Source organism: Oncorhynchus tshawytscha, linkage group LG07 (genome assembly GCF_018296145.1).
Source record: "Oncorhynchus tshawytscha isolate Ot180627B linkage group LG07, Otsh_v2.0, whole genome shotgun sequence".
Taxonomy (NCBI): domain Eukaryota; kingdom Metazoa; phylum Chordata; class Actinopteri; order Salmoniformes; family Salmonidae; genus Oncorhynchus; species Oncorhynchus tshawytscha.
This window is the reverse complement of record NC_056435.1, coordinates 66,803,940-66,829,644: the sequence shown is the minus strand read 5'-3', so window position 1 is coordinate 66,829,644 and position 25,705 is coordinate 66,803,940. Positions and strand designations below refer to the sequence as shown.

General features: G+C 43.8%; 1 protein-coding gene across 1 annotated transcript; it reads right to left on the bottom strand.

Annotated features, from left to right (window-relative positions):
- Positions 1-326: 326 nt before the first annotated feature.
- LOC112246278 (SWI/SNF-related matrix-associated actin-dependent regulator of chromatin subfamily D member 1) lies at positions 327-24,994 on the bottom strand. The gene is made up of 12 exons (XM_024414576.2): positions 24,767-24,994; positions 14,780-14,946; positions 14,385-14,550; positions 13,110-13,232; positions 12,870-12,986; positions 12,532-12,633; positions 10,784-10,945; positions 10,216-10,313; positions 9,497-9,632; positions 6,260-6,382; positions 3,570-3,671; positions 327-2,056 (listed from the first exon to the last, which is right to left on the bottom strand). The coding sequence occupies exons 1-12, from the start codon at positions 24,953-24,955 to the stop codon at positions 2,003-2,005; spliced, it is 1,539 nt and encodes a 512-aa protein (XP_024270344.1). The 5' UTR covers positions 24,956-24,994; the 3' UTR covers positions 327-2,002.
- Between the last annotated feature and the right edge of the window lie 711 nt (positions 24,995-25,705).

Here is a 25,705-nt window from a genome sequence, read left to right as displayed (position 1 = left end):
ATATAGTTTGGCGACTTTAGGGGACCCAGAAAACCCATCCTTAACCTCTCACAAGAACAGCTGCCAGGAAAAACTCCTGGTCCTATAAACATGATATGCTCACCTGTGGGCCAATGACCAGATCCGTCCCCTGGTTGTTATACCATCAAGTGTATCAACTCACTTCTCACAGCAATGAGTCAGGTGTGTGTGGTGTTCATAAGAATCCCAGAACTAAACTGTGATGCTGAACATTAGGCAGGTAACAACTTCCATGGAAAGACTGCCAGTTTTTGCATCAAATGGTAGAAAACCAGCTTTAAAATCATTCATTCATAACTGAGAAGTTATCATGAAGATATCCTTTATTATAGCATAGGATTAAAACATACAGGGAAAAATAGGTTTGGTCAATAAGAGAAAAATACAATTTAAGTCTGAAGATTTCAATCAGTCTTCAGTATCATCCTTTACAGGATTGGGGGCAATTCAGGATAATCAGAGCGTGGATGGAAAATACACTTTAATATTGAAGAAAAAAAAATCCCCATTGAAAATAGATGTCGCTTAATTTCAATTCACTTGACTATTGAACTGATAATGAATTGAGTCCAACCATGAAACTTCATACATTCTTTACCTGTCATCATATCTAAACAGAAATACAACAAGCAGAAGCTTTCGATCATACTATCAAAAAATATGAAAATCTTCAATATGTCACATCTACTAGTGAACCCAGCTCTATGCTCATCTTCCTCGTGTTGATGGCGTCTGCACACTAACAAATACTAAAGATGAAATCCCAGAAGGAGTCTTCTTAACCGAACAGTAGAACCTTGAAGGTTGTTCTCTCTTCCACCCGGGGTCAACAAGCAACTTCAGCTTGCTGTTAGGTTATAGAGAATGTTCTGGATTAAACCATTGGTATCACTTGAAGGGGAACGTCTTGGGAAAACTAATCGGAGCATTAGACAATGAGTCAAAATGATGGTCTGCCCTTTAAAAACAGACATTTTTCCTTCACATCAAACCAGATTATTCTGCTCAGTATTTACAAAACTAGATCGACTTGAGGTTATTACTGCTAACACTACTTCTTTAAGGTTTAACTTCTAACAATACAAGCTTTAATATAATTCATAGTTTCGAAACATAAAAAAAGATCATTAACAAACAAAAAAAAAGCATCACAAAAATAGTTTCAAATAAAATGGCCCCTTAAATGATTAACTAAACCAACATACTGAATCTTCACAATATTGTGAAGCCCGGCTGCCATCACCATACTTTGAAGTGTTCAGGGGAGAACTTTTGAGGTACACAATATTCTACAACAAGAATTCTAGAATAGTCTTGAACCACTAAGAAACGGACAGCCAGCACACCAATAAAAGACCACTGAATACTCACAACCCTATCAATACCAAACAAACACTGAAAAATCTATTCCAGACCAAAGCCAGAATGGTAGTGTGTGTAGTCTATCACCTAATCAGTTATGAGTTAGTATGGACTCAGAGCAGGTTAGAGACAGTCAAAGTATTTAAAATTAACCCAATGCTCTTTCACAAATGGCCAAATGTTAAGACTTAAAATACTCAATATTAGTTATGGTGGAGTAGCATCAATACTTAGTTGGGGGTCATTTCAACCTCACTTAGGCCTGAATATAGATTCAAGATTGGCGACTTGAGAGTTCAGCCCCAAAAGGGAATGCATTGAGGTAAGGCATAGAGAGAGACCATTGAGAAAAAGTCAAAAGTCAAAAGATCTTTTAGCAGGACAAATATGAAGAGATAAGAAGTAAAAATCTAACATTGATATATAACCATAACAGCCTGCTAGGTGACTTTCAAAAAGATATCCTATAGTTACCACCAGCAGGAAAGCAGATGTATATCAAAGATGTTTTTCTCAAATCGGGGGTGTATTAATGAATGTCCCACACTTCCTTTCCTCCTCCCAGAGAGAATGGCCACTTGTTCATCTGTCGGCCTGTTTTTCTTCAACATCTTCATCTCTAAGTGTTTCTGATTCCCAGGGCTTGTTCCAGCTCCTGCCTCCTCTGCTGGACCTGAAAAACATTTATTTTATTATTTATATATACGCACACACATACACACCACGGTACGCGCACACACAATAACAGACCACGGTACGCACACACACACACGCACCACGGTACGTACACACACACACACCACGGTACGTACACACACACACCACGGTACGCGCACACACACACAGACCACGGTACGCACACACACGCACACGCCCACGGTACGCACACACACCCCACGGTACGCACACACACCCCACGGTACGTACACACACACACACCACCACGGTACGCACACACACACACACCACGCACACACACACACAAACCACGGTACGCACACACACACACCACGGTACGCACACACACACAAACCACGGTACGCGCACACACACACAAACCACGGCACGCACACACACACACACAAACCACGGTACGCACACACACACACAAACCACGGTACGCACACACACACACAAACCACGGTACGCACACACACACACACAAACCACGGTACGCACACACACACACAAACCACGGTACACACACACACACACAAACCACGGTACGCACACACACACACACAAACCACGGTACGCACACACACACACCACGGTACACACACACACACCACGGTACGCACACACACACCACGGTACGCACACACACACCACGGTACGCACACACACACCACGGTACGCACACACACACACCACGGTACGCACACACACACCACGGTACGCACACACACACCACGGTACGCACACACACACACGCACACACACACACACACACACCACGGTACGCACACCACGGCACGCACACACACACCACGGCACGCACACACACACACCACGGCACGCACACACACACACACCACGGCACGCACACACACACACAGCGGCACGCACACACCACGGTGGCACACACCACACACACATTACGGTACGCACACACACACACACCCCACGGTACGCATGCACACCCCACGGTACACACACGCACACACACCCACGGTACGCACACACACCCCACACGCACACACACGGTACGCACACACACCCCACGGTACGCACACACACCACACACCACGGTACGCACACACACCACGGTACGCACACACACACACACACCACGGTACGCACACACACACACACACCACGGTACGCACACCATGGTACGCACACACACCGTGGTACACACACCACGGTGCGCACACACACACCACAGGTACACACACACCATGGTACGCACACACCAGGGTGCGCACACACACACACACGGTGCGCACACACACACCACGGTACACACGCACCGCACACACACACCACGGTGCACACACACACACCACGGTGCGCACACACACACCACGGTGCGCACACCACGGTACGCACACACACACACACCACGGTACGCACACCACGGTACGCACACACACACCACGGTACGCATACACACACACAATAACAGACCACACACACAACACACACACAACACGGTACAGAATGGTGAGAGGTGATCATTTTACCTTGGAGTAGAAGTAACGACACACGGCCTCCTGGGCCCAGGGTTGGAAATAGAACTCTGCTCTCCTCTCCTCTTCTGGGTTCGCAACCACATCAGTCATAGTCTGTAAAAATGTATCATCATATACATAAGAAACTTAAAACTTCCTTCAATAAAGCCTACAGGTATAATGTGTAGTTTGTTGTTCTATGCACCATGCATGTTATCTATATTTATTTTTTCATACAGATAAAAATCCTCAGGCCTACCAACCTTATCCCTGTGTCGTTAAAGAGAGACCTCTGGGACCATCTCTGTTTTAAGATAACACATCTTAATTCAGGACTACAAACTACAAGGTTACTGGGCACCAGGCAACCATGCGGAAGGCTGAATGTTCAGGTGGAGGAAGAAAACAACAGCTATGAACTTTGGACTGGACTCGGCTTGAATCACCCCTCGGTTGTCATTGACGGTCCAGTCAGTCTGGTGTTTGGTCCAAGAACCATCTGAACAAACACTACACAGTTAGCTTGTGCTAATGGCAAACATACATCCATGGCAGCTAGCTAGTGCTAATGGCTAACATACATGCACGGCAGCTAGCTAGTGCTAATGGCTAACCTACATCCACGGCAGCTAGTGCTAATGGCTAACCTACATCCACGGCAGCTAGTGCTAATGGCTAACCTACATCCACGGCAGCTAGTGCTAATGGCTAACCAAATCCATGACAACACATGGAGAGGGTCATGTTCAGTAAGACACACATCAAAATGTTTTGCAAAAGAAAACGGCAATTTGTATGTATTGGGCAGAATTTCAAGTAGTGTCTCCCAGTTTCACTTAATTTCAATGTATTATCTTCTTAATGAACATGACCCAAATACTTTGTGGGGTTATTATGTAAAGGGTAATCAGTAACTGAGCAGCACTAGAGAGCTGTGGTTTCCCCGTGCGTTTGTTTACCTTGCAGTAAAGAAAATATAATATTACTGCTCCCCTCATTTCTTTATCTGAAGTAGAATCTTTCCTCGGCACCAGTTCTCTTAAGTTTAGTAGTTTACCTTGAGGTCCCTGTACTGTGATCGCAGCCAGTGATTGATGAAGCCCTGGAGTACCTCCCCGTTTCCACAGTTTTCTCCCTACTGAACTATGCCCCATAGTGGTGTTTCCCTGTTAGTTTACCCTACAGCCCCTGAACTGTGACTGTATCCAATTAAGTTAGTCCTAAATATTTCATCAACTAAAAGCATTGCATTTGGGACAAATCACTCACTCACTAAACCTCAACTAAATATTGTGATGAATAATGTGGAAATTGAGCAAGTTTGCTTGGAGTAACCCTGGACTGTAAAACTGTCATGGTCAAAACATATTGATACAATGGGGAGAAGTCTGTCCTTAATAAAGCGCTATCAAAGCTATCAACAAGGCAGGTCCTACAGGCCCTAGTTTCTACCTTCTTAACAACACTATCAACAAGGCAGGTCCTACAGGACCTAGTTTCTACCTTCTTAACAACACTATCAACAAGGCAGGTCCTACAGGCCCTAGTTTCTACCTTCTTTAACAACACTATCAACAAGGCAGGTCCTACAGGCCCTAGTTTTGTCACACCTAGACGAATGTTCAGTAGTGTGGTCAGGTGCCTCAAAGAGGGACTTAGGAAAATTACAATTGGCTCAGAACAGGACAGCACAACTGGCCCTTAAATGTACACAGGGAGCTAACATTAATAATATGCATGTCAATCTCTCATGGCTCAAAGTAGAGGAGAGAGTGACTTCATCACTACCTGTTTTTGGAAGAAGTGTTGACATGCTGAATGTACCGAGCTGTCTGTTTAAACTACTAGCACACCCATTCATAACCCCACAAGACATTCCACCACAGGTCTCTTCACAATCCCCAAGTCCAGAGTAGACTATGGGAGGCGCACAGTACTACATAGAGCCATGACTACATGGAACTCTATTCCACAGTACTACATAGAGCCATGACTACATGGAACTCTATTCCACAGTACTACATAGAGCCATGACTACATGGAACTCTATTCCACAGTACTACATAGAGCCATGACTACATGGAACTCTATTCCACAGTACTACATAGAGCCATGACTACATGGAACTCTATTCCACATCAGGTGCAAACAGTAAAATGAGATTTAAAAAAATAAACCTTATGGAACAGGGCCCCTGTGAAGAGACACACGCACGATAACATATACACACATGTACACATGGATTTTGTGTTGCAGATGTGTGGTAGTAGAGTAGGGGCCTGAGGGCACACACTTAGTGTGTTGTAGATGTGTGGTAGTAGAGTAGGGGCCTGAGGGCACACACTTAGTGTGTTGTAGATGTGTGGTAGTAGAGTAGGGGCCTGAGGGCACACACTTAGTGTGTTGTGAAATCTGTTCTGTCATATAATGTTTTAAATGGTATATAACTGCCTTAATGTTGCAGGACCCCAGGAAGAGTAGCTGCTGCTAATGGGGATCCTTGTTAAATACAAATACAGCCAGTCATTGATAAAGCCCTGAAGTACTTCGCTGTTTCACTCCCTGTTTTCTCCCTACTGAACTACGACCCACATGAAGCACAAGAGCAGTGTTTACCTTGAGATCCCTGCACCGTGACTGCAGCCAGAATGTTTTCTCTCTACTGAACAATGCTCCATAGTGGTGTTTCCCTGTGTGTTTACCTTGAGATCCCTGCACTGTGATTGCAGCCAGTCGTTGATGAAGCCCTGGGGGTCTCTGGCGAAGCTCAACATGAACTCTCTCTGGGTCTTCAGCTGGTTGATCGTCTCTATGGTCTCATGGATCTACAGGGGAAGAAGAGAGAGATGGAGGGTCAATCCTAGTTCAACATCTGAATAAACTATTGTCTAAATGATCTGACGGATCTGAAGAGGAAGAAACAGCAAGATGGATGTCCAAACCAAGATGGATGTCCAAACCAAGATGGATGAAGTAGAGTCACTTTTCTTTGTTGTTTATTAGACCAGACAACAATGCAAATGAATCCATACTTAAGTAACATGAACCAGATTGAACCAGTCTGTTGGCCCTGTAGTAGGACATCATGTTAGCTCCTCCCATACTTCAGTAACATGAACCAGATTGAACCAGTCTGTTGGCCCTGTAGTAGGACATCATGTTAGCTCCTCCCATACTTCAGTAACATGAACCAGATTGAACCAGTCTGTTGGCCCTGTAGTAGGACATCATGTTAGCTCCTCCCATACTTCAGTAACATGAACCAGATTGAACCAGTCTGTTGGCCCTGTAGTAGGACATCATGTTAGCTCCTCCCATACTTCAGTAACATGAACCAGATTGAACCAGTCTGTTGGCCCTGTAGTAGGACATCATGTTAGCTCCTCCCATACTTCAGTAACATGAACCAGATTGAACCAGTCTGTTGGCCCTGTAGTAGGACATCATGTTAGCTCCTCCCATACTTCAGTAACATGAACCAGATTGAACCAGTCTGTTGGCCCTGTAGTAGGACATCACGTTAGCTCCTCCCTCAGTAGAGAAGGTCTCATCTCTGTTGTGCTTAATTGGCCTTTGTCACAGCAGCTTGTCGAATAACAATTGGCCCAGAACAGGACAGCACAACTGGCCCTTAAATGTACACAGGGAGCTAACATTAATAATATGCATGTCAATCTCTCATGGCTCAAAGTAGAGGAGAGATTGACTTCATCACTACTTGTGTATTTGTGAGAAGTATTGACATGTTGAATGCACCATGCTGTCTGTTTTAAACACTACTGGATACACTACTGTCTAATGGAGGTCTCTCTGACCTTAGTCTGCACTAGATACCTCAGCTCTCTGCAATCACAGGGATAAGACATGCAGCCAATGCTACTGACAGGGTGTGTCTCTCAGAAACTCTTTCCTGTGGGGTCTTCTTCTTTGTCTGTATTAACATTCTGAACTTGAAGTAGGTGTACTGCTGCTGGAGAGGTGGGAGGGCTGTCTATTTCCGGAGAGGAGGTGGGAGGGCTGTCTATTTCCGGAGAGGAGGGCTGTCTATTTCCGGAGAGGAGGGTGGAGGGCTGTCTATTTCCGGAGAGGAGGTGGGAGGGCTGTCTATTTCCGGAGAGGAGGTAGGAGGGCTGTCTATTTCCGGAGAGGAGGTAGGAGGGCTGTCTATTTCCGGAGAGGAGGTAGGAGGGCTGTCTATTTCCGGAGAGGAGGAGGGGTCTATTTCCGGAGAGGAGGGTGGAGGGCTGTCTATTTCCGGGAGGAGGGTGGAGGGGTCCGGAGAGGAGGGTGGAGGGCTGTCTATTTCCGGAGAGGAGGGTGGAGGGCTGTCTATTTCCGGAGAGGAGGGTGGAGGGCTGTCTATTTCCGGAGAGGAGGGTGGAGGGCTGTCTATTTCCGGAGAGGAGGGTGGAGGGCTGTCTATTTCCGGGAGAGGGTGGAGGGCTGTCCGGAGAGGAGGGTGGAGGGCTGTCTATTTCCGGAGAGGAGGGTGGAGGGCTGTCTATTTCCGGAGAGGAGGGTGGAGGGCTGTCTATTTCCGGAGAGGAGGGTGGAGGGCTGTCTATTTCCGGAGAGGAGGGTGGAGGGCTGTCTATTTCCGGAGAGGAGGGTGGAGGGCTGTCTATTTCCGGAGAGGAGGGTGGAGGGCTGTCTATTTCCGGAGAGGAGGGTGGAGGGCTGTCTATTTCCGGAGAGGAGGGTGGAGGGCTGTCTATTTCCGGAGAGGAGGGTGGAGGGCTGTCTATTTCCGGAGAGGAGGGTGGAGGGCTGTCTATTTCCGGAGAGGAGGGTGGAGGGCTGTCTATTTCCGGAGAGGAGGGTGGAGGGCTGTCTATTTCCGGAGAGGAGGGTGGAGGGCTGTCTATTTCCGGAGAGGAGGGTGGAGGGCTGTCTATTTCCGGAGAGGAGGGTGGAGGGCTGTCTATTTCCGGAGAGGAGGGTGGAGGGCTGTCTATTTCCGGAGAGGAGGGTGGAGGGCTGTCTATTTCCGGAGAGGAGGGTGGAGGGCTGTCTATTTCCGGAGAGGAGGGTGGAGGGCTGTCTATTTCCGGAGAGGAGGGTGGAGGGCTGTCTATTTCCGGAGAGGAGGGTGGAGGGCTGTCTATTTCCGGAGAGGAGGGTGGAGGGCTGTCTATTTCCGGAGAAGAGGGTGGAGGGCTGTCTATTTCCGGAGAAGAGGTAGGAGGGCTGTCTATTTCCGGAGAAGAGGTAGGAGGGCTGTCTATTTCCGGAGAAGAGGTAGGAGGGCTGTCTATTTCCGGAGAAGAGGTAGGAGGGCTGTCTATTTCCGGAGAAGAGGTAGGAGTGCTGTCTATTTCCGGAGAAGAGGTAGGAGTGCTGTCTATTTCTGGAGAAGAGGGAGGAGTGCTGTCTATTTCCGGAGAAGAGGTAGGAGTGCTGTCTATTTCTGGAGAAGAGGTAGGAGGGCTGTCTATTTCTGGAGAAGAGGGAGGAGGGCAATCTATTTCTGGAAAAGAGGGAGGAGGACTGTCTATTTCTGGAGAAGAGGTAGGAGGGCTGTCTATTTCTGGAGAAGAGGTAGGAGGGCTGTCTATTTCTGGAGAAGAGGGAGGAGGACTGTCTTTCTAGAGAAGAGGTAGGTGGGCTGTCTATTTCTCTTTTTATATCTGGTTCAGTGAGTTTCTCTGTAGTCGGTCCCTGCCTGCTCCCGGCCCCCGCCTGCTCCCGGCCCCCGCCTGCTCCCAGTCCCTGCTGACTGTAGTTAGTATCAATCAATCAACGCAATGAATTTTTTTTTTTTTATAGCGCCTCTATTTTTCACTCCAGGCTGTACAATAAATAGGAGACAAAAGGTGTGTGGAAAACATCTGTTCGCAGCCTCAGAATAGCTCACCATAAGATGTTGTAGGCTTGATTCCATCCCTTGAAAATTAATGGACCCATGTAAAGTTCAACTATAGCATGGGCTCCATACATACCTTGTTGTCCAGGCCAGCTATCTCCTGCTGGCTGGCGGTGGATAGGAGGAAGGAGTTCATCTGGGTCTTTAGAGTGTCGTCCACCTCCACATCGATGTCATAGCAGGCTGTCTTCTTCTGGTCGTTGGGATCCACACTGTAGACACACAGAGAGGAGTTAGATCACGCAGAGTCTAATCTTACACTATGGGTTCGTTCCAGATGGTCATTTCTTGCAGTCACGCTGCACATCTCAGGAGAGTTCTCTATCATATTAACGTGGTTCCTGAGACATTTGAACACTTCTGTAGGCATTGTGAGATCTGATCATCTGAGCATTGTCTTACAAAAAAGGCCAGGAGTTCTTCCTGACCACGGAACAACTCTTGACCCAAGTGATGACATAGTGAGGTGTTGACCCTAGAGGCCAGGAGGACATAGTGAGGTGTTGTTGCTGGATGTAAGGGTTCGTCCTACCTGATGACATGGTTAGTAAAGACGATTAGGGTTCGTCCTACCTGATGACATGGTTAGTAAAGACGATTAGGGTTCGTCCTACCTGGTGACATGGTTAGTAAAGACGATTAGGGTTCGTCCTACCCGGTGACATGGTTAGTAAAGACGATTAGGGTTCGTCCTACCTGATGACATGGTTAGTAAAGACGATTAGGGTTCGTCCTACCTGATGACATGGTTAGTAAAGACGATTAGTTAGTAAAGACGATTAGGGTTAGTCCTACCTGATGACATGGTTAATGATGATAGGTTCTGGAGGCATCAGGAGAGCATGGAGGCGTTGTGGGATCTCAGAGAACTTCATACGCTGAGTCTCAAAGATCTAGAACAACATAGATAAAAACAACTTCATTCATTTACTCAAGAACTGGACATGCAAGGATTTCAATATTGTGCTTTTTACGTTTCGGCTATGGACAGTTAATAAAGATCATATGTCAGAGGTCTGTGGTGTGTTTGGGCTAAGGACAACATATGATGATGAAATTGCAAAATCCCGTTACTAACATACGGTCCATCAGGTTATATAACAAATCCTCAACATTACAGATACCAACGTGGAGAAAAGACACCGGTTCTATTTTCCCCAAGAAAGGCTTATATCTTCCAACCAGCTGTGAACAAAGAGGAGAATTGCTGTTCTCTGACCTGCTGCAAGTACTTGTCAGTTGATGAACTCTGACCTGCTGCCTGTACCTGTCAGTTGATGAACTCTGACCTGCTGCAGGCACTTGTCACAGTTGATGAACTCTGACCTGCTGCAGGTACTTGTCACAGTTGATGAACTCTGACCTGCTGCAGGTACTTGTCACAGTTGATGAACTCTCTCTCGTGGGGGTCCTGCAGCTTGTGGGTCTTAACATACTGCCAGAGTGCCTGGATGATGACCGGCCTGGTCTGGGTGTGGATCCCCAACATACGGGCCAGGCGAGGGTCCAGCTTGAACTGAGGGGGCTGGGGAGAGAGAAGTGAAATTAGCAGTGGCATTACACCATCAGACTGAAGACGCAAATGACAAGCATGTATTTGGGAGAGATGTTGATATAGGTCGTAGATATAGGTCGTTATCAATAAAACGTCACAAAGAGAAGAGCACAGAACTACAAATATAACATTGTGTACTATACCCGACAAGTAGTTAAGGACAATGTTCCATCCTTGTTCGTCTCTGCCTGTCAAGCAGCATAAGGACACATATGCCCATGTTGGCTAGTCTACTGTTGGCAAGTGATGTCCTTTTTTTTTTATCCTACCAACATAGCTAGCTTACAACATTATCCCCTTTTTTAAGAGCGTCTAATCACGATTGCTACTGACAGACGATGGATGGACCACGTAAAATTGGCTAGCTAGTTAGCGAACAACAGATCAGGTCAGTAATGCTAGTGGATAAGCTAACAACAGAGCGTTTAATCACGATTGCTGCTGACAGACATGATAGGCTACGTTGATTGACGGACCACGTAAAATTGGCTAGCTAGTTAGCGAACAACAGATCAGGTCAATAATGCTTGTGGACAAACTAACAACAGATCAGGTCAGTAATGCTAGTGGACAAGCTAACAACAGATCAGGTCAGTAATGCTAGTGGACAAGCTAACAACAGATCGGGTCAGTAATGCTAGTCGACAAGCTAACAACAGATCAGGTCAATAATGCTAGTGGACAAGCTAACAACAGATCAGGTCAGTAATGCTAGTCGACAAGCTAACAACAGATCAGGTCAGTAATGCTAGTGGACAAGCTAACAACAGATCAGGTCAGTAATGCTAGTGGACAAGCTAACAACAGATCGGGTCAGTAATGCTAGTGGACAAGCTAACAACAGATCGGGTCAGTAATGCTAGTGGACAAGCTAACAACAGATCGGGTCAGTAATGCTAGTGGACAAGCTAACAACAGATCGGGTCAGTAATGCTAGTGGACAAGCCAACAACAGATCAGGTCAATAATGCTAGTCGACAAGCTAACTTCCAGGGAATAAACTAGATTTCTTGCCATCTATAGTGCTGATGACTGGCGTTTACCCGGACTAGTTCTGAATAAAAATAGGCTAGTTGCCGATGTCAAGCTCTTTCCAAAAAGCCTAGCTATCTACCATGCCAAACAGTTTGGCTACCCTAACGTATCTGAAATTACATGATCATCAGATGCTTTACTGATCATGAAAAGCATGCCTTTACCTGCTGTATATCTCTGATGACAGAGCCAAACAGTTACTATCTGTATAACAGAGCCAAACAGTTACTATCTGTATAACAGAGCCAAACAGTTACTATCTGTATAACAGAGCCAAACAGTTACTAGCTGTATAACAGAGCTAAACAGTTACTAGCTGTATAACAGAGATAAACAGTTACTAGCTGTATAACAGAGATAAACAGTTACTAGTTGTATAACTCAGATAGAGATAAATGTGAGCAATTGTTTTGCATGGAATAATTGGACATTTGTAATTCTGACTACAATTTTCAACAAGTGCTGATATTACAACCAAATAGTTTTAAACTTTAGCAGGTTGTAATTAGCGGTGTGTTTACCTGGTAGTCCAGCATGAGCAGGACAGTGCAGCGTACGCCCACATCCCCTGGCCTCTTCACCTGGAACCCGTCTGTCTCCTGAGTGGTCGCAGTCCTGTGCCACTATAACAATAGAAAATAAATTTGATTTGTCTTTTTAGTTTCTTTACAACAGAATATCATTAGAGTTTACTATGGAGAAAATGGTTGAGAAGAGTGGCAGTTGCTAATATTGATCCCAGTCTGGTGGTAATCCCAGTCTGGTGGTAATCCCAGTCTGGTGGTAATCCCAGCCTATTCATGAAAACAGATCTAAATCATGCATTTTTATATCCGAACATTAAACCACATCTTCTTACCTCGACCAAGTGATTGTCAGGCCCATAGAGGTCCTTGTCCAACTCGATGACCAGAGACTTGAAGAAGGAAGAGAACTTTCTCTTCTGCTTGGTGGCTTCATACTTGGACACAGCAGTCTGAGAAAGAAAACCATTTTCAGACATTTCACCAAATTATAAAACACACACAAGACACTATCTGTCAACACACAGACACACACCCTCAACACACACAAACATATGGCTACTAATTAGTCTTACATCTTCAAGCAGACGCCCTTCGACACGCAGCTCCCATGATGCAACAGTGCCCTCTCCGTCTTCTGCGTCGGGCTTGGCAGGGTTGAAGGTGTTGGATATGAAGATACGAAGCTTTCGCTTTTGCTGAAACACAAGAAGCCCAGTCAAGTTGAATTTCACTATCCAAATGTGTATTACCTTCAGAGCAAAACATGGGACGTGATGACCAGGGAAAACTCCACGCCCCATTTTATAGGCTACAACTCAGGCCCTGAGTTTTCCTGGTCTGGCCACCTTGTCGGTCAGGAAAAGATCCTGGGCCTGAATTGTAGCCTATAAAATCATCCCTGTCCATCTAATGTTATTCATTAGGATCTAAACGGCAATGATCCTAGATCAGCACTGTGCTATACTTTACTCTGTTTATTATCTATGAATAGACACTTTAATTATTAACTCTACCTACATGTACATATTACCTCGGCTAACCGGTGCCCCTGCACATTGAGTCTCTACCGGTACACCCTGTATATAGTCTCCACATTGAGTCTCTACCAGTACACCCTGTATATAGTCTCCACATTGAGTCTCTACCGGTACACCCTGTATATAGTCTCCACATTGAGTCTCTACCGGTACACCCTGTATATAGTCTCCACATTGAGTCTCTACCGGTACACCCTGTATATAGTCTCCACATTGAGTCTCTACCGGTACACCCTGTATATAGTCTCCACATTGAGTCTCTACCGGTACACCCTGTATATAGTCTCCACATTGAGTCTCTACCAGTACACCCTGTATATAGTCTCCACATTGAGTCTCTACCGGTACACCCTGTATATAGTCTCCACATTGAGTCTCTACCGGTACCTCCCGTATATAGTCTCCACATCGAGTCTCTACCGGTACCCCCCGTATATAGTCTCCACATTGAGTCTCTACCGGTACCCCCTGTATATAGTCTACACATTGAGTCTCTACCGGTACCTCCCGTATATAGTCTCCACATTGAGTCTCTACCGGTACCTCCTGTATATAGTCTCCACATTGAGTCTCTACCGGTACACCCTGTTTATAACCTTGCTATTGTTATTTTACTGCTGCACTTTAATTATTTTTTACTTTTAAATTTCTATTTTTTTTTTTACTTGAGACTTATTTTTCTTAAAACTGCATCGTCGGTTAAGGGCTACACCGGTTGTATTCGGCGCATGTGACAAATACAATTTGATTTGAAAAGCTTTATGTATACAGGCCTTGGCCCAAGTGAGGACATAACTCCATATTTGTTACCTTAATGGGTCTCTTGAGTGCCTCCTGGATGTCCAGACGTTTCCTCATGATGGTCTGATCCAGCTTCCTCTCAAACGCCAGCAGGTCCATGTAGGCCTGAGACTCTGGCACCAGCTCCCGGATCCTCTGAGGTAAAATCTTATCCGCCATCTTCTTCTTCTTGGTACTGCAATTGAACAAAACAATACAGTGGGAGTTTATAAGGACCGAAAAGGCCTGTACGCACTATATACACACACAAAGATACAGTCAACTCTGAATGAGGACAAATAATCAAAGTAAACTAATAATAATTTTCATGTCCCTCATCTCCTGGTAGCAATGTAAAATATTACTGTTGAAGTAAATCCATTCAAGCCTAAAATAACAAATACCGATGGCTAGTCAGATCTTACTGTTGGTTGCGCTGTTGCTGGACCTGCTGAGGGGCAGGCCTCTTACGGGAGGGATCCATGACGCCAGGCATTCCTGGTCGGGACACGGGGCTGGAGCCGTAGCCTGGAGGCCCCATGGGCGGACCCTGTGGTGTCATACGGCTGGAGGGTGGCATCCCACCTGGTCTCTGGAGGGGGGAGAGAAGAGACAGGGAGGGAGAGGTTAGAGTCTGGAGGAGAGAGAGAAGAGACAGGGAGGGAGGGGTTAGAGTCTGGAGGAGAGAGAGAAGATACAGGGAGGGAGGGGTTAGAGTCTGGAGGAGAGAGAGAAGATACAGGGAGGGAGGGGTTAGAGTCTGGAGGAGAGAGAGAAGATACAGGGAGGGAGGGGTTAGAGTCTGGAGGAGAGAAGAAATAGGGAGGGAGGGGTTAGAGTCTGGAGGAGAGAAGAAATAGGGAGGGAGGGGTTAGAGTCTGGAGGAGAGAAGAAATAGGGAGGCGTTAAAGTCTGGAGGAGAGAAGAAATAGGGAGGGGTTAGAGTCTGGAGGAGAGAAGAAATAGGGAGGGGTTAGAGTCTGGAGGAGAGAAGAAATAGGGAGGGGTTAGAGTCTGGAGGAGAGAAGAAATAGGGAGGGGTTAGAGTCTGGAGGAGAGAAGAAATAGGGAGGGGTTAGAGTCTGGAGGAGAGAAGAAATAGGGAGGGGTTAGAGTCTGGAGGAGAGAAGAAATAGGGAGGGGTTAGAGTCTGGAGGAGAGAAGAAATAGGGAGGGGTTAGAGTCTGGAGGAGAGAAGAAATAGGGAGGGGTTAGTCTGGAGGAGAGAAGAAATAGGGAGGGGTTAGTCTGGAGGAGAGAAGAAATAGGGAGGGGTTAGTCTGGAGGAGAGAAGAAATAGGGAGGGGTTAGTCTGGAGGAGAGGAAAAGATGGTGTTTGATAGGAGAAAAGAGCAGAAAAGGATAAAAGAGATGTAAAGAGGAGGAGAAAAGGGAGAACTAAAGAGGTTGTGGTTGTTTGTGGGAGAGAAAAATAAGGAAGAGGAGGAGAGAAGGTGCTACTGATGGTTGAGATTTGAGGAACAAAATGTTTTATTTTATAATGTTCTATCATCTACTGGTATATTCATCTTTGCAGGTGTTACTTCTGCCTTAGACTAAACATTCTCCTTTTGATGCAGTCTACCGAATGTGTTCAACAACAGATCGTGTTTTCCATTTGTGTTTTCAGCCGGCTACTTTTAAATTTAAATTTTCCGCTAGAATGAACGATATGCATCTTATAGCAATCTATTGATAGGATAGTCACCTGTCAGTCACAAAGCGAGCATCAGATCAGGTCACGTTAAGGGAGAAATAAAAGTTTATGGCCTGTAATCACTTTGTCTAATGCAGCTGTATTGATCCTCTGGGAAGAATAAACTTGGTTTAAGCTTTCATGGTGTCTGTTGAGTTTTTACTTTTGGGGGAGCCCCCCCAAAAAGAGGAAGAGGGTATTTTCTCTGTACATCCACAGATGAGCCAGTCACACTTCATATATAGGCTATGGGATGGTAGCTAGCTAAGTGCACAGACGCAATGCACACAACACTAAATACTTCCTCCAAGCTGGCTAACAACTGTAGCTAGTATTGACTAGCTAGTTTCCATGAAACAGCTGCCTGTGTTAGCACAATGTCCTTAGCGAGCTAGCTAAACATTTGGATATGGGCTGGCACTGGCAGTATGGGATCATGGAGTGAATTAAATTGTTTCTTCGTTATCTTGCTAGGTAGTTATCTAGCTGTGGCCATCTGGCTAGTAACAAGGGATTTCTATAACAATAGCAACATCAGTGCAGACAGCTTGGAGTCTAGACCATAAGCAATACGCACAGGATATGCATTACCAAACAACGCTGCTGCCACCTTCTGGTTTGGAGTATTTTAACACGGCTGAGTGGCTGACGACTTCCAAGATCTTTGCTGTGTGAACACAAGATATTGACTGTCGACACTGTTTAGAGGTACTGTCGGCAGGCAAAAGTTTGAAAATCCTACCAGTGCGTCTGAGTTTTGAGCCTAATTATTTTTCTGGCACATACGTTGAATTTAATTGTGCGTGTTTCGCATGGCCAGCCTTTTATTGACAACCGAACAGCAAGGGTTAACTAGTTTATAAAAGGTGTTGAACTGACAACGTTGGTCTTCTATATGTCTTTGACGTTCATAATTATGCAATGTGATTATATGTCCATCGGGACAAGTGAACCAGAGGATTTCTTTGGTTTCCTTTCTTAGGATGTCGGGGCTTGCCAGACAGTGACGCTAAAGTGAGTGACTCATCAGTCAGTGGCTGCATTTAGAGACTCATTCTGGTCCAAATATGATAATTAGGACATTCACAAAATCCAGGCATTAAAACAGAATTCAACAATATTCAAAAAAGGTATTGAACTTAGTAGGGAATCAACTAAATGTACTGGACGTTTATAAAAATGTGTCCAAGTTTATCATAAAGACATGAACAGAATGCGTCAGTGATGTATTTCCTGCCACTTTCTGAAGAGGCAACAAGAATGCCCCTTCGTGTGTGCGGCGCATGTCTACCACTTTATGTAGCCGTTAGCGGTGATGCTAATGCAAACTGAAGGCTTTCCCCAAAAACATTCTCAAATAAATGTTAAATACAAAGTAGCCTACAATTACCTGCCAGAATGATAAGATTATTTTTATCAATCCAGTGTGTATTTGTTTTGTAAACTCTATGATTACGTGTGCTACAAAACCACTGCTAAACAACAGCCTCTTGCTAGGTGTCCACTGGAATTAAAGGGTACATTTTGGGGTAGCCTAGTGGTAAGAGCGTTGGGCCAGTAACCGAAAGGTTGCTGGATTGAATCCCCGAGCAGACAAGGTAAAAATCTGTCTCTCTGCCCCTGAACAAGACAGTTAACCCACTGATCCCTGGTAGGCCATCATTGTAAATAATAATTTGTTCTTATCTGACTTGCCTACTCAAATAAAGGTTAAATAATACATTTTTATATACACCAACAAAATAAATCAACATCTCAGATTTTTCAGACCTCAAAAGCGGTGGTCTCCTGGTGTGGTTTAAGCATTGCTGTGGACTTACATCACAATTGTTGTTTTTTTATTTAAAAAAAAAAAAAGCTTTATTTTGAGAGCAAAAATATGAAACCTGGAAAAACAAAACCTCTAAATGTATTTTTAAGATAATGTGTCGGTTTTAATAAAATACATAATTTGTGGCAATTGATATCTTGCAGTAAAATTGTAAATGCAACTTTACAATCTCAAGAGAAGACAAGTTAATTGTTTAAAAAAAAGGTTTCTAAAAACACACTGAATTCATACATTTTCAGTTATTTAAATTGTAAAGTATTGTCTTTCTTCACAATACCACAACAAATTATTCCAATCTGGGAGGTAAACTCCATAAAGTATTCAATAATTTCACTGTGTATTTAAGATGGAATCAAGGCATTAGAATGTGCCAGATGCCACCAAAATAGAGCTTCTTCGGCCGGGGAGCGCCTGGCTGGCTACTTATTCTATTTGGCTGGCTACTTATTCTATTTGGCTGGCTACTCTACTCACTTGAGGAAACCACTGCAGATAAGTTCTGTTCCGTACCATACCAGTCAGGGGTCAAGGATGTGGCTTGGTGAGGATGGTAGTGGAAGGAATCGTACAAACAAGGTGATTCTCTGGATAGAGGCAGTTTCAATGGCATGAAAACTCTATTAAATTCCTCATCATTATTTATGAATAACTAAAAGACTCATGAAAAGGATATGCATTCAAGAAACATTGTTGAGCATACAGGAAACATTGTTGAGCATACAGGAAACATTGTTGAGCATACAGGCAACATTGTTGAGCAGCAACAAGTGGAAAAAAATCCGTGTGTTGAAATACAGGTAGAAATGCTCTGAAATTTAATGTAGATCAGAACTAAATTGAACAATCATTCAAGGACAATATGACAAAACAAAATACAGATTGAATTACAACAACCTTATATTGAATCAGGCCACCTTATTTTACATTCACAATAAAAATATATATAATAGTCATCTTAAAATTATGTAGTTTGCAAAGCCTTAAATAAGAAACAAAATGTATATTTTCACTAACCAATAAAATATATTTCAGGTATAAGGCTATAGGTGAAATACCCTGGAAATGCTACAGCAAAAAATCCTAATAAAAAACAATAGCAAATAAATCATCCACAACACACAACCAAATCACTCACCAATCCATGTGCTAGGAACTCAAACAGGCGACTTCGTGTTTCTGAATGCATGAGTACTTATATAGAGAAGGTAGCTCGTAAGCAGAGGAGAGGATAGATGAGACGCCCTCAGAACAGACCGTTACGGCTTCAGCCAGAGGCACACCTCTCTTTCCCTCTCCTCTCTGCAGCCTTGGAGGGAGGGCTGTCTGATCTGTTCTGCTCACATCAACACTGATGCACACACACTCTCTCTCCTTTCCCTCTCCTCTCTACAGATTGGAGGGTGGCTGTGCTGTGTGCCTTGCTCATCAACAATGAAGCCCTCTGCCCTAGTGATGGCCAGTATATACAATTAAAAAATCCATAGTGTGATAAATTGACCCATTTTTCCAATAACGACAAATCCACAATAAATTAACAAATTATTTTTGGGTGTGCTGGCTGGGTGATATGGACAAAAAGCTATATCGTGATAAATGTAACCCATTTTGCTCGACAACAACAAATACAACAATAATAAAATGTTTAATGTACAGTTAGTTACTTTCTATTGTCAACAAGGCTCTAGACTATTTTTTTCCAGTGCCAAGTAAAACAACTGAGATGATATAGTCTATGATTAAAGTAAGATAGCTCATTCAACATATCCAGGAAATGCATAATTGATATTTTGATGTGCAACCTGTCAAAACAGGATGCAGAATTAGGCTAACATTAATTATAATTTTTTTTCAGAGAACTTGCCGACCTCTTTGTTATATTATTCACCAAATGAGGAAGTGAGAACTCAAAACTAGATTGCGAACTCTAAATATGATATTGCTGCTCAATAGATTAATCAAATTAGCCTACACATGGCTATCAGTAAAATGTTGGCCAATATCCTACAAAAAAACATTCCAGCGCAAGGCATAGGCTACTTGATGAAGGCCTACTCACTGCAAATGGAGCGCTCCGCTGGAACATCAAAACCACACTAACTACAGCCTACTGCGGGTGTAGTGGCTCCATTAATACTATTACAGCGTGAGAAATATATGATATACCAATGGAGGCTACGAGGAGGAGGAGGAAGGGGAGGGAGAAATATATGATATACCAATGGAGGCTACGAGGAGGAGGAGGAGGAAGGGGAGGAAGGAGAGGAAGGAGAGGAAGGGGAGGAAGGGGAGGAAGGGGGAGGAAAGGAGAGGAAGGGGAGGAAGGGAGAGGAAGGAGAGGAAGGGAGAGGAAGGGGAGGAAGGGGGAGGAAAGGGGAGGAAGGGAGAGGAAGGGGAGGAAGGAGAGGAAGGGGAGGACCGTCCTCAGTAAATTTCATAAAAACAAAAATTGTAAAACATAAAAGTGATCCTTTTAAGAAAAAACTATACTAAATATAGTCACGTCACCAAATAATTGATTATACTACACTTTTTCCCCCCAGTGAAGGTCTACAGTAGCCTCAGCACTCTGTAGGGTAGCGCCATGGTATAGCAGGAGGAAAGCTATTTTGCCAATAATTGGGAAAAAGATCAGAATTGCCTGCCTGTGTAAATGTAGCCTTAAGATCAGGTAGTTTCTCCCCGTTTCAGTCGGTTTGGAATCTAATTACCATGACCCTGCACCCTACCTTCAGCCATCTATATATTCCCTACTTTTCATCCACATTGGAGAATGTATTCTCACATTTGTCGCCATAGTGATTTCAGTGAGTCATGTAGATAGACAAGGTTCTAAAAGCAGAGGTTTGTGAATCTCTACACTAATAGATGGAGTTGCTGGAGAACTCACCGCCGAAGCGTGCCTCAAACGCCATATGAAAATATTTGCTCTTTATTTCCATTTCATCTGCAAACCCTTCGCCCGGCCTTCGAGAGAGCAGAAGGACATTGCAGTTTACATGGCAAGAAAAAAAACTCAAGGTGGACGTATCTTTTCAGTAATAAACAGACGTTACTGTGTGTGAGTGGAATAAAGAATTCAACAGCCATTAAAATTCTCAAGGAATCGATTTTACACGTCTGTGCAACCTTGGTTTTCTACACAACAACTGGGGAGTTGTTCCGGAAGCTTATAGAATGTGTGGCAGAGTGACTAGGAAGGACGCCACTGCTGCCGGTGAGGTGAAGTAGGATTTTGTGATCCAGTCAGTGACATGAGACAAAAGTAGACAGATGTTTCTTTCACAGGGGAATAACTGCATATGTGGGTATGGATGTGGGTACGTAGACCCCGAGCCACTGAGGCGCCTCATGAGTTATGTGTCCCCTCCCCATCAAAGTTGCCCATCGCTATGTTAGCTTATACTAAATGCCGCCATAGATGTTTCAACTAACCTGCAGTAGAATGGTGCTGCAACGGATTGAAGCCATTTTACGGCCTCCGGATCAATTCTGCTATTTTGTGAGGTTTTTTTGTTTGTTTTGTTGCTCTGATATTAACTATGGTTATCCCAATGGTTTCTTATGACCCAAAAGAGCTTCTGGACATCAGAACAGTGATCACTAACTAACACAAAGATTTCTACTTCAACGAGTCAGAGGCTCAGGACATACGGCTCACACTGGACCAGGACAGAATATGCCGGAAACTCGGGAGAGAACGAGACAGGGTGCCCACACGTCGACCTTGCACTAACGAAACTAAAATCGGTGAATACATAAACCGCCTCTGCCCTCTGTTCTTTTGGAGACAATCACTGGAGAAGAAACTAGACAAGCTCTGTTCGAGACTATACTATCAAATGGGACCTGAAGAACTGTAATATCCTGTTTGTCAGAGTCGTGGCTGAACAAAGACATGGATAATATACTGGTTTCTCTATGCGTCGCCAGGACAGAGCAGCAGCATCTGGTAAGCTCAAAGGGGGAGGAGTCTTGGTACGTAATCTCTAATATTAAGGAAGTCTCTAGGTTGTGCTCTGAGTTAGAATACCTAATGACGATGATAATGAAAACAGAGAAAACTCTGAAAGATATTAAATCCAAATGTACTGCTCGCGTGTCACACAATGTGACCAAAACAAAGATCTACACACAAGAGGCATTTCTCACTTGATTACAAAATATAGATTTAATATATTTCAGCTTTTTATAGAATCACCTGCAACTGGACACAGACATTTATAAGATACCCGTTTTGTATAAACCAACGTTACCCTGTAATTCCCAGTAATAGAAACATAGTTGATGAAAGGTATGTGGACACCTGCTCGTCGAACATCTCATTCCAAAACCATGGGCCTTAATAGCACCCCCCTTGCTTCTACAACAGCCTCCACTCTTCTGGGAAGGCTTTCCACTAGATGATGGAACAGCAATACTTATTTTCCACCATAATTTGCAAATAAATTCATTAAAAATCCTACAATGTGATTTTCTGGATTTTGTTGTTTTCTCATTTTGTCTGTCATAGTTGAAGTGTACCTATGATGAAAATTACAGGCCTCTCTCATCTTTTTAAGTGGGAGAACTTGCACAATTGGTGGCTGACTAAATACTTTTTTGCCCCACTGTATGTATGTACCTCGCTTTGTGCACAGGGGCATTGTCATGCTTTTCAAACAGTTGGATACAGACAGAAGGGTGTGTTCATAACAATGAAACTGTTCAACCTTGTTAGCTAGCAGATAGATCCAAGTTGCCTAAACTTGAAATATAAAGATTAGCTGGCTAGTCATGAGAATGTAGGCTTGAGAGATTTTTGATGAGATCTGTGTTCATTTTCTATAGCCTAATGCCTGCAACAAGAAGTTAGTCATTATTAGTGAATGAGCATCATGGTTCTAGTTAAACTTGTAACAGAAAAGGACATTTTCATAGACAGACTAGAAAGCCAGATCAGTGACTATTGCAAAGAGCAAGTAAAACTATTTTTGATAAAATAATTAAATTATTAGTGGGTCTTATGGTTGTGGAAGGCTTATATTTAGCTGAGGTATAACTTCAAAAACCCTGAATTCATAGATTATTGCTGACTGTTTGAAATGCTGTGTATTTTACTTTTAAACTATACAACAACGCATATTTAGAGAAAACATATTCCCCAATGCTGGAAGGAGGGCCTGAGTAAAAAAGTTTGGTAACCCCTGATGACTACAGTAGAGACAAAGATTTAAACTAAACCCAGATAGACCACAGCCTGCCGTTTCCAACGGGAACAAATGAGTCATAGTGGGCAGAACTAGCAAGGAGGTGGGCAGAGCCATGCACGAGCTAGTGAGATCCTTTTGGCACATTCTAGCATACATCTACATAGTTCCGTTAAGGAACACCTCCTATGTGAAGTGTGCTATATATAACTCAATAAGCCTTTGCACTCCTAAACAACACAATTTAAAAAAAACTTTTGCAAAGGGTAAAGTCTACTAAACATAGTCCACTCTGTTCATAACAGATTTTAGTTTTGGGAATAGAAAACTGTATTGTGATCAAATGTTTCATCGATGGGAAAATTTGCAGAATGTCGGCCAACATCCATCTCGTTCCATCTTCTCCGACTGCTGGACAGTGGCCTTCCTCTCACTACCATATTTGGTAGTGAGTGGAAACTCCAAGTGGATGCTTCACATTTATACATCTCATCTGTGGTAGTGATGCACACACCACCTTTCATTCAATCATCTGCAGATGTTGCCAGAATATACAGACCCTACAGTTACGCTTGTTTACACTGAGCTGCACTGGGGTCAGAACGCAATCAGAGTTACATTAAGACACAGTGGTGCGCGGCTAAAGATATGTGTTCAAAAACTTCCCTCAATGCTCAACTGGCTAAAGTTGGCTAGCTTGCTAGTAACTTCCAGACACGATTGAAAGAACACCTCACTGATCATTTTACTTGCCCTACAAGAGCTGGTTAGGCTGTTTTCATGTCATCTAGTTAGTAACTGTGTTGCTGGCAACCATTTAAATTGTTCTTCTGCTGACGTTTACTGACACCATTAAATTCAACAGGTTTTCGAATTCAAATAAAAAATTGAATTTTATTTGTCAAATTGGCTGAATACAACAGGTAGACCTTACTGTGAAATGCTTACTTACAAGCCCTTAATCAAAAACGCAGTTAAGAAAAATAAGTTAAGAAAATATTTAGCAAATGAATGAACATTGAAAAAAAGTAACACAATACAATAACGACTAATATATATACGCAAAATCGTTATTGGGGTACAGGTACTGAGTCAATGTGCTGGGGTACAGGTTAGACGAGGTAATATGTACATGTTGGTAGGGTTATTCATCAGTTATTCTGTGCTCTGGCACACTCAGACAAGAGTGCCCTGAAATCAGAGTAGACAGCCAGAGTGAATTTACTAAACACATTCCTAATGTAACCATGACTACGTCCTGACCCCAGTGCAACTTTGTGTAAACGGAAGTAACGGTAAGTTCTGTATCTTCTGGCAACGGCGGACTCAAAATCAAAATCAAAATCAAAATTTGACTAAGTTAACTACCCAGATAACTTTTAGTTAACACACGCCAAACTACTAGTAAATGGGACAGTTAGTTAGACACTTAACGAGCTAATGTATTAGTTTTAACCGCCACTTGGGGACAGACTTAGCTCATAGCTACAGTAGCTAACTAACTAGTTGTGCATCAACATAACATTGTGAATAGCTACAAAACAATAAATCAAGGACGACAATCAGTAATCAGGGGCCTTTACGAGTAACGTCACGGTATCCCGTCGTTAACTACATATCATTAGTACAAGTATAGGTTAACTACCGCTTTGAAACGGCTTTGTTCTAGCTAACGTTTAGCCGTTGAATCGTGGCTCACCGGGTATCCAGGCCCAGGCATCGGAGATCGGTAAAGGTGGTTCTGTGCGCCCGATGAGGGTCCCATCCTTCCACCAGGAGTTCCAGGTCCCATGCCTGGTCCTCCACCTTGCACCTGGGGTCCAGGTCCCATTCCCCCGCCACTACCTCCTCCCGTTGGAGCCGATTGAAAACTACCTCTGGCCGCCATCTCCTCCTGATGTCTCCGCCACCGGATAGTGGAACGGAACTATCGCGACTCGCGAGAGTAGTCAAATTGATGTAGCGGAGCGTTTCTTTTTTTTTACAACAGCGACCTCTGCTGTTTAATTTCCATACAACCAGCCTTTATTGAGCGTAAACATGTTATAGTCTCAGCACCCTATGAAAGCAGTTTCAAAATAAAAACAACCAAATAAATGCATGTAAAACCTTTCTGTATGGAGACGAGTCAGGAGTTTTACAATTAGCGCAGGTTATAGTGGGCAAACCAGGCGTTGACCTGGGCTTTTCTTAACCTTCAAACAGGTTAAAATGTTAATATGAATGTATTTATAGTATGTCAACCAGAGTTGTGGAGTCGAGACAAGATTGTAATTGGATATCACGAAAAAGGAGGTAAAATAATGCCTGGAATTGGAGCACTGAGACGGATGATTTGAAATGATCTGGCCAGGTTTTGTAATGTTTTGTCTCTCATTTTGTGGCAAACTCTACGTGGTTTACGCTACACGCAGCCACGCACAATCTGATTGGACCAGTAAACTGTCAATCAACACAGGTCGGGTGAGCTAGCGAAGAGATCGATGATTTGCTTTTCAGCCATACGATCAGGCGGAGCGCAAAACGTCAAATTATGGAGAGAGGATTGCCATAATACATCTCTCTAAACTCCCGCCAGTGGAAAGTGCTTTTTTTTCTCTTGTTGAAATGTCTGCAGTTGCTTTCAGACGTTTAAATG

What these genes read in the sequence shown, in the direction of transcription:
- LOC112246278 (XM_024414576.2), bottom strand. Translation starts at nt 24,955, where the DNA reads ATGGCGGCCAGAGGTAGTTTTCAATCGGCTCCAACGGGAGGAGGTAGT. An exon ending in ATCATTAACCATGTCATCAG is followed by an intron (nt 9,633 to 10,215) that starts GTAGGACTAACC and finishes GTGTGTCTACAG; the next exon opens with TGTGGATCCCAACGACCAGA. An exon ending in TAGCTGGCCTGGACAACAAG is followed by an intron (nt 6,383 to 9,496) that starts GTATGTATGGAG and finishes CTTCCCCTGTAG; the next exon opens with ATCCATGAGACCATAGAGAC.